Source organism: Oryza sativa, chromosome 11 (genome assembly GCF_034140825.1).
Source record: "Oryza sativa Japonica Group chromosome 11, ASM3414082v1".
NCBI classification, from domain to species: domain Eukaryota; kingdom Viridiplantae; phylum Streptophyta; class Magnoliopsida; order Poales; family Poaceae; genus Oryza; species Oryza sativa.
In genome coordinates this window covers 9,611,442-9,625,711 of record NC_089045.1, presented here as the reverse complement: position 1 = coordinate 9,625,711, position 14,270 = coordinate 9,611,442, and the positions used below count along the sequence as shown (strand labels likewise).

At 37.8% G+C, this 14,270-nt stretch overlaps 1 protein-coding gene across 1 annotated transcript; it reads right to left on the bottom strand.

The window, feature by feature from the left end:
• Window positions 1-3,190: 3,190 nt before the first annotated feature.
• LOC4350251 (disease resistance protein RGA5-like) lies at window positions 3,191-10,461 on the bottom strand. The gene is given in 5 exon segments (XM_015762094.3): window positions 3,191-3,928; window positions 4,021-6,086; window positions 7,445-7,782; window positions 7,785-8,280; window positions 10,126-10,461. Coding segments are annotated over 4 exon segments (2,970 nt in total). The 5' UTR covers window positions 8,274-8,280; window positions 10,126-10,461; the 3' UTR covers window positions 3,191-3,851.
• Window positions 10,462-14,270: the final 3,809 nt, after the last annotated feature.

The following is a 14,270-nucleotide window of genomic DNA, read 5'->3' as shown; positions in this document are numbered from 1 at the left end:
ATTAGAGAAAATCCCTTGTATATTGTTAAATTAGTCAATGTCGTTGAGTTTTACTCATTCTTTTATATACTCTCGAATTTTAATTTTACTTTTGATCTTTTCTATATCCTTTTTGTTAGTTAACCGTTTAACAAGTAAAAAAGAGAGAATCTATTCTATACCACTGAGTTTGTCCGAGTTTAAAAATTTACCATTGACTTTGTCTCTTCCTATAATATATTGGCTACTTTACAAATTATTCTACAATACGCCATTGAACCGGGTTTTCTTTTCAAAAATACCCAAAAATATCTGTATGGACATATAACATTAACAATTGGTTTATCTCATTAGAAGTTTCAAAAAAAATATGAAAATTTTCATGTAGCCTTCTTACACAACATGGAATTTTGTATTTAAGTTTCAAGTTTTTTGCATTTCTATTTTTTTAAATATCACTTATCTGTTATATGCTATATAAAATATTTTTTGTCGGTGTATTTAATATAAATAATCTTTCATATGGTACATAAGATATTTTTGTGCTATTATATTTTGTGTAAACAAATTCTCTCTCTTATACCACAGAAAAATATTTGTTCTAAAAAATAAATATACCAAAAAAAACTTGAAAATCTTATATACAAGTTTCCATGTTTTGTAAGGAGGCTACATTTTTTTTCATATTTTTTAAAACTTATAATAAGATAAATTAATTGTTAACCTTGTATGTATCTAAGGGTATTTTGGATTTTTTTATTAAAAAATCTATCCCAATGATATATTGTAGAACAATTGAGAAAGTCACTGGTATATTTTAGAAAGAGATAATGTTAGTGAAAATCGTTGAACTGTGGTAAACTTAGTGCCATGGAGTAGATTCTCTCTTAAAAAAAATCAATTGTACCCTTGGACATGCATGGAATGTTTGAAATTTGAGAAAACTACTGATGGTGATTTGTTGCGTGAATGTAATATCCATAATAAGTTTGTTGTATGAGAAAACATTAAATGTAGAAAATTTAATATAGTATTCAAGAAAATTATGTGTAGCATTTTTTTAATGTTAAAAACAATTAGCCTTGTAGTACAATATTTCTTTTAAATAAAATATAAAACAGATGGAAAATCTGTTGTACTAGTGTAAGAAAATATGCTATATGTACATTTTTTTAATAATTAAAAAACAAATATTATTTTTATGCACATCTAAAAATAAATGTTGTCATAAATATATCGCATAACAAACTTATAAATTTAATAGTCTCGTACAACATATTTTTTACATTCAAACAATATACTCTACAAAATTTATATGCTTTTTCTGTACCTATGGACAAAATAGACCTTTTCATAGGAATTAAATGGTCAACTAACAAAAAGGGTATGAAAATGATCCATACCAAAATTCGAGGATATAAAAAACGCGAATATTAGAGAAGGACCTAATATTAAATAATTAGAAGGGGTGAGGCTTCTCGACGCCAGAGTTATTGATGCTCAGGTTTAATGTCTCAGTGTCAATGGCACTGATGGTGATGTCCTCACCATCCTTGGTAGCTAAGTCGCTGATGTGAAGGGATTAGTGCAAAAGAGATCGGTATCAAGGATCTATTTGCAAATAAAAGTTTTAAAAGGGTCAAAATGTAAATATTTTTTTCTTACAAATAGACACTCAGTCTCTTTGGTGATATGAACCTATTTGTAAGAAAAACTTTTTACATTTTAACCCTTTTTTAAAAAAATATATTTTACAAATAGATCTTTAGTGCCAATATGTTTGGCACCGACCCTCCACATCTCAGCTGCTGGGGGACAAGGATATCGGCGCTGGCGCCTAGATATTGAATCTTGATGCATGGTTACTGGCATCGCGAAAAGGGTCTATTCCTACGATAATTTTTTTTAGATCTATTTACAAAATAAGTTTTTGAAAATAGCCAAAATATAAAAAATCCAGACAATGAGTTGCCGAACAGGATGCCAAGCTTGTTCCTATACGCATGTGTCGAGTTATTTACTCTTGTGATCTGTCGAAATGTAGATGCATCTTCGTTTTTGTCAAGGAATGCATAAACAGGAAATGTGCAGACACTGACTTTTTCTCAGAGGAAAGCAACATGTGTCCATCACAACAAGTCTCTTTTCATGAGATGCATCTAATGTTCCTTACAAGTTCTAAGTATTTTATTTTCTGATTATATCAAGATTGATTTCTAAGGAGCTCCTACAGCTGCTTGAAGGGAAGAAGAGAATCATCGAGAAGAAAAGGAGAGCCCCTGATGCATAAACAATTCAATGTCTTATGCGCAAGAGCAAAATCGTTCACCTGTGTTTCGCATTTCTTTTAAATGTTTGAATGACTAACTCTTCGTTTCACGAGACAAATGCAAAAAGTTCGATGTTTCAGACGGTCAAATAAAACATTTTGATCACCCAATCCCTAGTATTATCCAGAAAACATCAGACTAGGGATCAGTTTGCAGAAGGCAGTGACAAGTCCATTGTAAGACAAGAACATTATCCGGCACAATCCCTGTAACTACCTACCCCTGTAACTACCTACCCTCCAAAACCGCACAGTCTAGCCTATCCGACGGATGGACTCATTTATGGCCCTCTTTGTTTAGGCTTATAAGCCTACTTATAAGTTGAAAAGTCTAAGTCAAAACAAACAAGCAGCTTTTTCATTTGGCTTTTTTGAAGCCATAAGCCACTCTAACACTATTAAGCCAAAAGCTAGGTTGGAGAAGCTTTTTTGGCTTATATGAGATAGATGTATGACTCCACCACTAAACTTAGGACATTAAATCCATTGGCTTATAAATCATATAAGCCAATAAGCTGACTTAAAAGTCTAGGCCAATAAGCCTAAGCCTAAACAAAGAGGGCCAATATATACCACCCCACTTATACTTTCGTTTTCATTTTGTGTAAAAAGATTAACTCAGAAGTGTTACGTTGGGAGAGACAAACCCTTATAAGTTGGTTTTACTCTTACTAAACTAGCAATATGATACTTAACATGCACACACAACTTTTATGGGTCACACATGCCGTATCCTAATTGGACCAGAATATCACATTTCCTATCGTTTTCCATATACACAAATATTGTATGATGATAAATGGTCATGCAAGTTTATACTAGAAGACTTTGAAAAAAGAACATTAATCTAGAAAGCGCACAAAAGCTAAATGGGGATGCAAATTTACGGAGAGCTCATAATGGCCGCTTGTAACCATCATTGGCTGAAACCTCAAATCACCGTGACTTCTATTCTGTAAAAGTACAACTGATAAAGATAGTTTTGTAATCTCAGACGATTAATAAAAGCTTCCTTTATAAAAAAAAAGTACTTTGGCTCTCCTCTTGACTTCTATTTTGTAAAAGAAAAATGACACTCATTTTTTCCGCCCTACTTCAATTGATATGGTAGAGCTCCTGCCTTTATCCCACATCAAGATAATCCCTCCATTTCATATTATAAGTTTTGATTTTTTTCCTAGTCGAACTTCTTTAAGTTCAATTAAATTTATAGAAAAATATAGTAACATGTTTACATAAAACAAACATATTATCAAAATATATTTAATATTATATTTAATGAAACTGATTTGGTGTTGTAGATGTTGATAAATTTTTCTAGAAACTTGGTCAAATATAAATAAATTTGACTAGGAAAAAAAGACAAAATGACTTATAATATGAAAAGGAGGGAGTATTTCCAAGCCAGATTCTTAGATACCTCACATTAACATTGCGAATCTCCTGGATTTTTATACGAATTTCAATCAATTTGCCATACTCGCACCTGATCTTGATGGCCAGATTTCCAGAAGATACATACGTTGTTTCTTCAAGTCCCAAGCTACTGGTTCCGTGTCGAAGACTCAGGTGATAATAGCTGCTGTAGTTTTCGCAGAACTTCTGGATTATCAAGGTCTTCTGATGGATTTAAAAACAAAAGGAATTGTAACTAAACTGAACAAGCAGGAAAGACATATATTGGTAGTAAGTTGGCAAAGAGGTTTCATTACCAATTTGGACGAAAGTGCGCTGAAAATCCGTCCCTAAATTCAATTCTTTCGTGGCGCTTTGGAGCCCAACCGACTGAGCAGCCTCCTTCAGGGTAAACATCATGGTGACATGCATTCGGACATCATGTAAGGGGCGGTTTGGATGGATGATGGAAGCAGTGGTGATAGCATCCTTGGCAGCCACTGCTTCTGCATCCATGTCAGTGCCACCAGAGTAGTAGTTAATGTCAACTCTGATATCCCGGAGTCCCGAAAGATGCTCGATGCCGAAATCAAAATCACCATACATGCGCAACGTCTCCCTCGCCCCGAATTCGAGGCGTAAACGGTGGAGCTCTGGCATTGCTCCAGGCGCGAACGTCAATGGCATTGTGGAATGTTGGCAGAACACATGTAGCTCGTTCAGATGTCTGAGTCCATCGCAACCAATGACTAGCCTCTCTTCAGGTGGATTCCTTAATTCTAAATGGAGAAATAGCAGGGTGGAGATGCCATTCAGAACTCGCATATCTTCCTCGTCAATATCATACATGGATAGGCATAAGTGCACAAGGCTACTAAGCATAGTTATCCACCTTGGAACCCAACAAAGGTAATTCTTTATGTCAAGCTCATGAAACTTTGGAAGAGAGCAGCCAGAGCCAAACAATGAATCCAGGATGAAGTTCTGTCCATGAGGGTAGCTGATACAGAGTGACTCAAGGCCATTTCTGCCCAACTCGGTGAGGGAACTGACCAACATTTCCCTGAACCTCACTTCTTGGTCTCCCATTTTCTCAGTAGTGCTTGTTGTTTCAACAGTAAGTCTTCGCAATCTTGTCAGCCTACCAATCTCCTCAATTAACCTCACAGAGTTACATGGGATGGAGATACTCTCCAGCTCCTGGAGAGCTTGCATTCTCCCAATCTCATCCGGCAGTTTCACCCCAGACTTCACGTGTAGGCACATGAGTTTCCCAAGTTTAACAATGGGTTCTGGCAATGTTTTGATCATGCAACGCCTGATGTTCAGTACCTCTAGATGTTGCAAGTTCCCGGTTTGCTCGGGGAGTTCAGTGATTCTGCAAGGGAGGCTCAGATACCTCAGCTGAAACATATTCACTATACATGTAATGTGGTGGTCCTCCAAACAATTGCACTCGGATAAATCCAAAATACGCAGAGCATGGAACTTGAAAAGATCAGGTGCTTTCTTAAAGGCCCTGAACATAATGAGTGAGCGGATATGGGATTGATTACTCACAAGTTTCTGCATTTCTTGATCTTCCAAATTACTAGCTTGCAAGGACAGCCGACGAATCTTCCTAGGAGAAGATTCATACCCTTTATCATCAATCGCGATAACAAAGTTGATTTGTGCTGATAGAGATCTGATAAGGTCAAGCACTAAATCATGAACTCGACAACCATATATGTTACCTTTGTACTGAACACCCACTGCTTGGATCATGTTTCTATTGATAAGATCGTAAAAGTAGCTCTCTGCAACTTGATCTGGTCTTTTACCACGCACTTTTCTAATAAACCCTTCCGCAACCCATTTCCACACCAATTGTTTTCTTACAATCAGGTCATCCTCCGGGAATATACTTAGATATAAGAAGCAGGTTTTCAAATCATGAGGCAGGTCATAAAAACTAAGCATCAAAATCCTTCTGAATCCTTCCAAAGTATGATTTTTGCCAAGTTCAGAGCCAATAGAATTATGCACTGCCTCCCACTCATCCTTCCTATCATACTTACTAGCCAACAAACCAGCTATAATAAGTATAGCCAGTGGCAAACCACCACATTTTTTCAGTATTGCATTCGAAACTTCTTTCAGATGTTGAGGAACACCACACCCAGAAGGGAAAATTTTTTTAACAAACAGCTTGCTAGAGTCTTGATGATTAAGTGGTTTGATGGTGTAAACATATTCCTGGAGATTAGCAGAACATGATTTAGCTACATCCATGATGCGCGTTGTTGTAATTATTCTGCTGCGAAGATTATTATCAGGAAATGCAGACTTCACAATCTCCCATGCTGATGTGCTCCAAATATCATCAATAACGATCAGGTACCTGTACAGATTTTGGTGACATTTTATCAAGCGTTAGGTAGAACTTAGCAGAATTGAGAGATATATCAGCAGTTACAAGGTGCCAATGGTGTTTCTGAAATATTAAAAACTATATTATTATTCTTATGATATAAACATCACAACCTATTTGCATAAATTTGTGAACAGTTTATAAGAACTGTTTTTATTACATGTATATATTTTTACTAAAATAATACTGCATCTGTGTGTGTACTTGTTTTATGTAGGTCTGATTTTCTCATGACATATCTGAATGGCATACAAAATGTCCCAAGGTTTACCGAAACTTGTATATGAGGGGAAGCCCTGACCAAATTCTCTAAGGTGACTTAAGACGCAAAATTGTTATTGATGCATCTGTTTGAAATTGGGAATAAGCAGTATGCAGACAACACAAAAAAATATAGCAGTCCTTCTACACAAAATAAAGCACACATTGCCCTCCCAAACAGCTAACTGAACACAATGCCTTGTCTTTTGCATCAATTGGGGCTTCCATGGAGCTTTAAAACAAATACAATGGTCATAGTGAACTTTTTTTGGCCGGGCTGTCATAGTGAACTTAACAATGTAATTGCTAAAAACTCAAGTCAATCTCCTTCACATGACTCCGCAGATGCCATCGTTTTCACTAGACGCCTTACTCTAAAAGTATAGGGCCTATACTTAACTGGAATACAAATAAGCTCTGTACCTAATATTCCATGGCACATGACAACTAGCTGTGTACGTTTCCGTTGAAAACCATATTTCATATTGCTTTAGATAAGGCGCAAAACCAAGTCATTTTCAAAAACTGTTCAAAGTTCACTCCTAATTTCCTGTTATCATCTCTTGTAGGGACTTTAATATTTGATTTATTGTCAATAGCTATTTCACAGTATCCCCATGTCACAATGTCACTTGCTTATAAATAAAAACTACAATCCAGTTGAATCTACGGAAAAAAAAATTTAAAGATCGAAAGAAGAAACAAGAGTATAAAAATACGAAACTACAAAATGGCATGGTTAACACTAATCCAATAGGTCATTTAAAAAAGAAGGAAAATTAAGTATTGATAAGGTGAAATTACATAGACCAGACAGATCTAATATGTCTCAGACATGTCCAAAGATTAAGGCACAAATGAAGATTTTAAGGACTCTTCTACCATGTAAGGGATGTATACACATATGTGTATTGTGTATAGTTCACATTTAATATCTCTCTCTGTTTGTCTTGACTTGGACTTTTTTACAGAATGTTAACACCTGATACTTTTAAAAATTGCAGTTTTTTTTCAATAATTTTATTATTATCTTGCAATTATGAAACAATAAAGTTCAGTTTTAATACCTCTTATCTTTTAGGAACTCCCGAAGCTTGTCAATGAGTCGCTGTTCATCAAAGCACATGGGGCTACCATTCCCCAGTATTTGAGATAGTAGATCCATTAAGATCTTCCTCATGTCTGGTTTCTGGGACATAGACACAAAAGCCTTACAATCAAATTGGCCATTGATTTCCTTATAGACTTGATTGGCAAGTGTTGTCTTGCCCAGACCTCCACATCCCACAATGGACACTACTTTGAGTTGCTGTCTTGATGGGCCACTATCAGCTTCATAAGTTAGCAACTTGATTATACAATCCCTTGGACCCTTGATTCCTACAAGCTCATCTAAACCAGAATAGAGTGCTGGCAACCGGGAATCAACAAGCAATCACTGGTTGTGGTTCCAGATGTGGACCCATCAACCTCATATCTTCTTCGCCGCTCGTTTGCTTCAACGACACGCTCTTTTAGTTCAAGAAACACCGCCGAAAATTTATGGTGACAACGGAGCTTCTTGAGCTTGTGGATTTTCTTACTCATAAACCCCTTAATTCCAGCAGACTCATCACTATAGTGCTCAATGCGCACCATGAAAGCATCAATGGAGTCCTCAATGTCATATGCCAGCTCTCTCAACTCACTCACCCAGGCCTTCAATTGAACATCAAGCTCGTCCTGCATTGCATGTTTCTGCAGCACAGCCTCCATGCTGGGTAGCTCCCTTTGCAGGAACATCACATCCTTTTCCACATTTTTGTGCTTTGTATACTCTTTGTCCAGCAAGGTGGAGAGCTTCCCAAGCAGAGAGTTCATCACCCCCGCTGAAGCTGAAACCGTTGCTCCCACCATCATCTAGCTGTTTAATCACTCACCATGTAAGGGGAATTCTATTCATGTTGAGTTTTTTGCAAAATATTCAGAATAATTGCTAACTCAATCCAAAATGCGAAAACAGTAATAGTGGACATCCATCATGTATGTGAACAAAAAGAAAATGATGAACAACATTTTCACAAGACCTCAAGGTGAAGCAAACTAAGTAGCTTCCTATAATCCTACTTGATTGAGTACACAGAGTCTTTAAGTTTCAGATCACAAGGAGAATAACGTTTGAACATGTCTACTTTCTAGCTCACATAAGCTAGAAAATGTCGGAAACATACTAGGACCTGCTTGGAAGCTTTTCTTTTCTTTTCTTTTTATTTTGGCCCAAAACCAGTGTAAGATACACAGAGAGTATTTTACTGGTTAACTGAACTCTCATTCCTCCTCCCAATTGTTGCCAAACAGGCTGTAAAGGTTAGGTCCCATCACTTGGTTCAAAGAAAAACATTAGGTCCCTCCCCTCAAGTTTAGCTAATAGCTTGACAGGTTAATATACCACAACTATAGTTTGTTTGTGCACTTGCACATCTGAATGCCATCTTCGAAAATGGCATATAACAAAATATTTCATACATGACTTCACACACCAGGGATCAATACTTATACCTACAATATTGCAAGCACACAAGTACCCTTTTAATACTATTTTATAGTGAGGTTGGAAATTTGCTTCTGACATCCGTCACTTTGTGTTTATTAAGTGGACTTGCTTACAGGTGTGTGCATATAGAACAGTGGGTAGTGGCAGGGTTCGACTTACCGACTGTAACCGCGCGGTTACCACGGTTACCGGGCTTACCGCGGGGTACGGTAATATAAATACCACGGTAACCTCCTTAAATTGAAATAAATTTAAAATATAATTTGAATTTTTGATAAATTTTGCACGGTTTTGTACGGTTTTTCACGGTTACCGTGGTTACTGCGCGGTAACCGTGCTTACCGCTGGGTCGCGGTAACCCCGGCCCCGGTGGTTTGGGAAACCCCGTAGTGGTGGCTATGCATCTTTATAATAAAAATAAGAACAAATTTCAGAAAACATTGTGTTTTTTGGTGAAGTTGTAAATAACCACAGGTTTTATAACATGACACAACCTCAGGTATCAGTGGCAGATCTAGAATTTTTTTTAGGCATGGGCAAACCTAACGATAGATAACAAATTAACAAGTAAACAAAAATACATATAGCATTTTATCATGAATAAGAAGCGAAATTAGGCCGCTGGCTAATAACCAAGTATGATAATTAGTGCTAATCTAATGGTGTATGTGAAGCTAGGCTAATGGCTAAACGCTATATTTAGCTCTAATGCATGGATGCATGTGGCGGAGCCTAGGCGCCTGCCTGTGCTGGCCGGGCCTTGGCTCCGCCGCTGTCAGGTATTATGATTTTAAAGTTTCACAAAATATCACCCTTATGCACTTTAAGCGTGAATTTACTTAAAGTTCTAAACCATAGATATGCTGGAATTTATCAAAATTCCAATAAAGGTTGGGTTTTAGAAAACAATGAGACCATAAATATGTCATATGTGGTTATGTGCCACTCGTCATTAATACCCGTGGTTTTTCATAACTTTGTCCCATTTCTGAAATTTACTCCAAAAATAATACCTGCTCCGTTTCACAATGTAAGACTTTCTAACATTGCCTACATTAATTTAGATACTAATAAATCTAAACACATACATTATAAAACGGAGTGAGTAATAATAATAATAGTAATAGTAATAAGAATAAGTAATAACTGCTATTAGCAACACCAAACACGGCGATAAGCAAGAAAACAAAGTGAAGTGCAGGATGAAAAACTCACGAATTTCTCGGGACCCCTCGAAACCACCGTGCCCTCCTCCGCTAAATCGGGGGCACACACAGCCCCTCGAAACCGTGGCGCTGGCGCGGATCAACGCCGCCTTCTCGGAGCGAGCGATGGGGCCGATTCGATCCAAAAGAAAAAGAAAAAAAGAAAAAAAAACAGAATCCAGAGAGATACCTGTATACACCGGCCGCCGGCGGCTGTACGGCTAGCTGCAGGTGGCCGGGGCTCCGTCGCGCGCCCAACACCGGCCGGCTGCCGCCGGAGCCCAAGAACTCGATCGGCGCCGCGGTTGCTGGGGAATTGGATGGACACCGGAAGTGGCTGACGAGTGACATGAGTGAGCGAGCGAGATGGAGTATAAAACTAGAGAGCACTAGAGCAGGGGACGCCGGACTTCACGACTTCAGGGGACAAAGTCTTCGTTTTTAATTCAGTAATAATTGCGTCCCATAATGATTGCACATTCAAAATTTGTCCAAAAAAAATCATATATACTCGCCCTAAATATAAGCATTTTTAGCATAGTGACAAGTCAAACATTTTAAACTTTAAGTATTAATAGCAAAAATATAAAAAAGATAAATCATGTAAAATTGATATTTCTAAATTTATCATTAAACAAACTATCATAATATATAACTTTTTTTTATTAGAACATCGATATGGTTAATCAAAGTAGCATCTCGGAGACCGTGCCAGAGTAAAAAAAAATGCTTATATTTTGAGATGGAGGGAATACTTATATAGTTCATCCTCATTAAGTGCAGTTAATGTCATTTCTCTCTTATCTCATTAAGCCACATCACCTCAATTATTTATAGCCTTTGAATGATAAATCTATGGTTCAAATTATCTCTTATTTCTTTTCTGATAACACCATGCACTCTTAATTATTTTTATTTTCAAAATTCATAAGTATTAATTTGTTTTAGTTTTAATAATCGCAGTAACGCAGCGGGATATTCATCTAGTTTACGATAACATGGAACACAACAAACAAATAGAATGTGCACTCCAATCTTTCTTTTTAATTAAGTTTACATATGAAAAACATTCCTTTCAAATGTACAGCGGTGTAATTATTAGGGTTAGTGTGCTAAATTGCGTTTGCGGTTAATTTGTCTAGAAATGCAATTACTATATGATGGAAGTAATATTTCAGAAAACCTATGTTTTGTGATTAAATTCGTAAAACCATTATGTTGCATGGCGTGTGACATCATTAGGTATTATAGTTTTAAAGATGCACAGAACTTGACACTTATTTTGAGTATGAATTTACTTAACATTAAAAAACATAAGTATATATGAGAGTTTTCATAATTAAGTTCTTCACTAAGATTGATAGTTTAAATTTGTATTGTTTTCAAAATTCTATTTGATATACTGAAATGATACCTGCGATTATGTGCCACACGTTACAATATTTTTCATACTTTAATCATGGAGCTTAGGATTTTCTAAACTTTGCTCTTTTTGTTTGCCTCGTTAACGTTTAGACGACTCCTCGGTCTCACTGTCTCCCTGATTATCCACGAACCAAGATAGTGATGAAAAGCAGACCCCCAACGATTACCTCTAGCCCCAAATGTGTGTTGTTTAAACTAAAAATGGAGAGCTCATTTGGAAACAAATTAGTGGTGTTTGAAACTCACGAAGATGAAGATTAAGTTAGCGCACTTAAAACGAAAAGCTATTAGTATATGATTAATTAAGTTTTAATTATTCTAAAACCTATTTTCAGACGCGAATCTTTTGGCCGAATTATTCTCACTGGCATTGTAGGACAACTCTTAGTTACTCCCTCCATTTATATTTGGGGCAATTGCTTCTTTGACTCTGTTCTGAAGCATAACTACTAATTTGACCATACTTTTTAAAATTTGCTTGTTTGACCCTACTTTTTAAAATTTGAGTTGCCATCTGACCGTGGATTCATAAAACAGTTAGGGTTTCATTTAGAAAATAGAAAAAAAAAAGTTTTTTATGAGCCACAGTTGACCAAAATACCCTTTGTACACATCAATATTGTTCCCTTATCCTCTCCCTCTCTTCTCTCTCACCAGAGCTTGAAATCCTTATCCTCTGCCTCTCCTCTCTCTCACCAGACCTTGAGAGGAACTTCCTCCCGCCACCCTCCTCGTGCAATGACAGCCACGGGGCGATGGCATGGGAGGGATGGAAGTGGCTAGATGAAGAGGAGGAGGAGGAGCGACGGCTCACCGAGGCGGAGGAGCGACAGCGGCGGCGACATGGGAGGGATGGTGGTGGCTCGACGAAGAGGAGGAGCGGCGGTGGCTTGACGAGGAGAAGGGCCGGCGGCGGCTCGACGAGGCGGAGGAGTGACAGCGGCGTCTCGACGATGAGGAGGAGGGGCGAAGGCGGCAGGGTGGATCCGGCGGAGACTCGGTGATGAGACGACGGATCCGGTGGCGCTGAGGCATGCGCGCAGTGCCGAGACACGCGTGCGATGGATCTTGCTCCGACGGTTCGGCGAAGGCGGCGTGGCGGTGGTGGACTTTAGTGGGGAGACAGCGGTTCTGTGGGGAGGGAGGGAGCACCGGCGGCGGCGGCGCATGGTGGCTCGCGGAGGGTCGGAGCAGCAGAGCCGGTGGGCGGAGTGAGGAGTGGTGGCGGCAGCTGCTCCGCACGGATGGGCTCAGGTGATCATCGTCAGCTGCGCGGTGTCCTGCCACTTGACATGTTTTTTTTTGCCTATTTTTGTTTTTGGTAGACATAAATTTGTGCCATGTATTTGTGTTTGAGGCAATTTAATATATACTAATAAGTGCACAAAACTGCATTGAATAAAATACTTTGAGAAATTGGGTTAAATTCATAAGGGTACAAATGGAATATTTGTCTTGAGTTAACAACATCATGTTGCCTTCACGGAATAGGGCCAAGTCTTATCTTCGTTTCTAAAAAAGGATCAAATGAGCAAACTCGAAAAAACAGGGGCCAAATTAGCCGTTAGTCTTTAAAATAGAGTAAAAAACGCAATTGTCCCCTTATTTATATGATAGTGTGCCTCCTTGACTTGACTTGGTGCCGTGGTGCACAAGAAGAAAAAGAAACGGGTGTTGCAAATATTTGGCCATATGCATTGTTAATTAACCATATCATTGCAGTGGAAGATTCGAACCTATAGCTATGAAAAAGGTGAGTTTGGTGGAGGAGCAGGACACGGCAAAAGAGGAAGAAGGTTGACTGTTGACAAGTATACTCCGGTCTTAAACTTGAAGGCACATAGATGATAAGATGATAGCCGATAGGCACTAACATTAGGCTTAAATTTCTTTCCCCTGAAGTTTATCGGAGATGGGCAACCTCCTCGATCCTTGCATCCAGAGGTGAAGGGCTCTTTGAATTGAAGGTTTGAGAAAATGTAGGAATAGGAAAAACGTAGAATTTCGATAGGAATATAAGTATAAAACGGAGGATTGCAAAACGTAGGAAAAATACAGGAATTACCGTTTGATTGAACCGCAGGAAAAACGCAGGAATTGGATGAGAGAGATAGTCTTAAAGAAAAATTACCAAGAGGTTGAAGCTCTTGCTAAATTTTCTCTAAAATTTCTATAGGATTGTCCATTCCATAGGAATTTCAAAGGATTGGATATGATTCAATCCTTTGTTTCAAAGGGCTTTATAGAAAATTTTCCTATAGGATTGAAATCCACCAAAATTCCTATGAATTTCCTTTGAATCAAAGGGGCCGAAAATGGTAGCAGAAGTTCCTAACCTACTGACAGTCATTTTTGGTATTCTACTAATTAACGAAGTGAGTGTAGTTTAACAGCTAGATTACTTATGGTGGAATCAATTCATCCAAGTTCAAGTTCTAAATTTAACACGGGTGTTTATATTTACTGCTAATTATTTTTAATGATAAATAACGTACCCGTGAACAGTGAGGTGTCTGTGGTGACTTTATCAATCTCAAGATATGTCGGTCTAGTTTTCCGGATGTGGTCATAGAGGTAGAATGTGCTTGGGTGCGAGATGAGTGTGCATTTATTGTGAGTGTCTACGTTTATACTTTTTTTAAAAAAAATGTTATACTAATTAAACCATGTGGAAACAATAACTGACAAACACAAAAAACAAAATAGTGAAATATGCGAAATGGAATGATT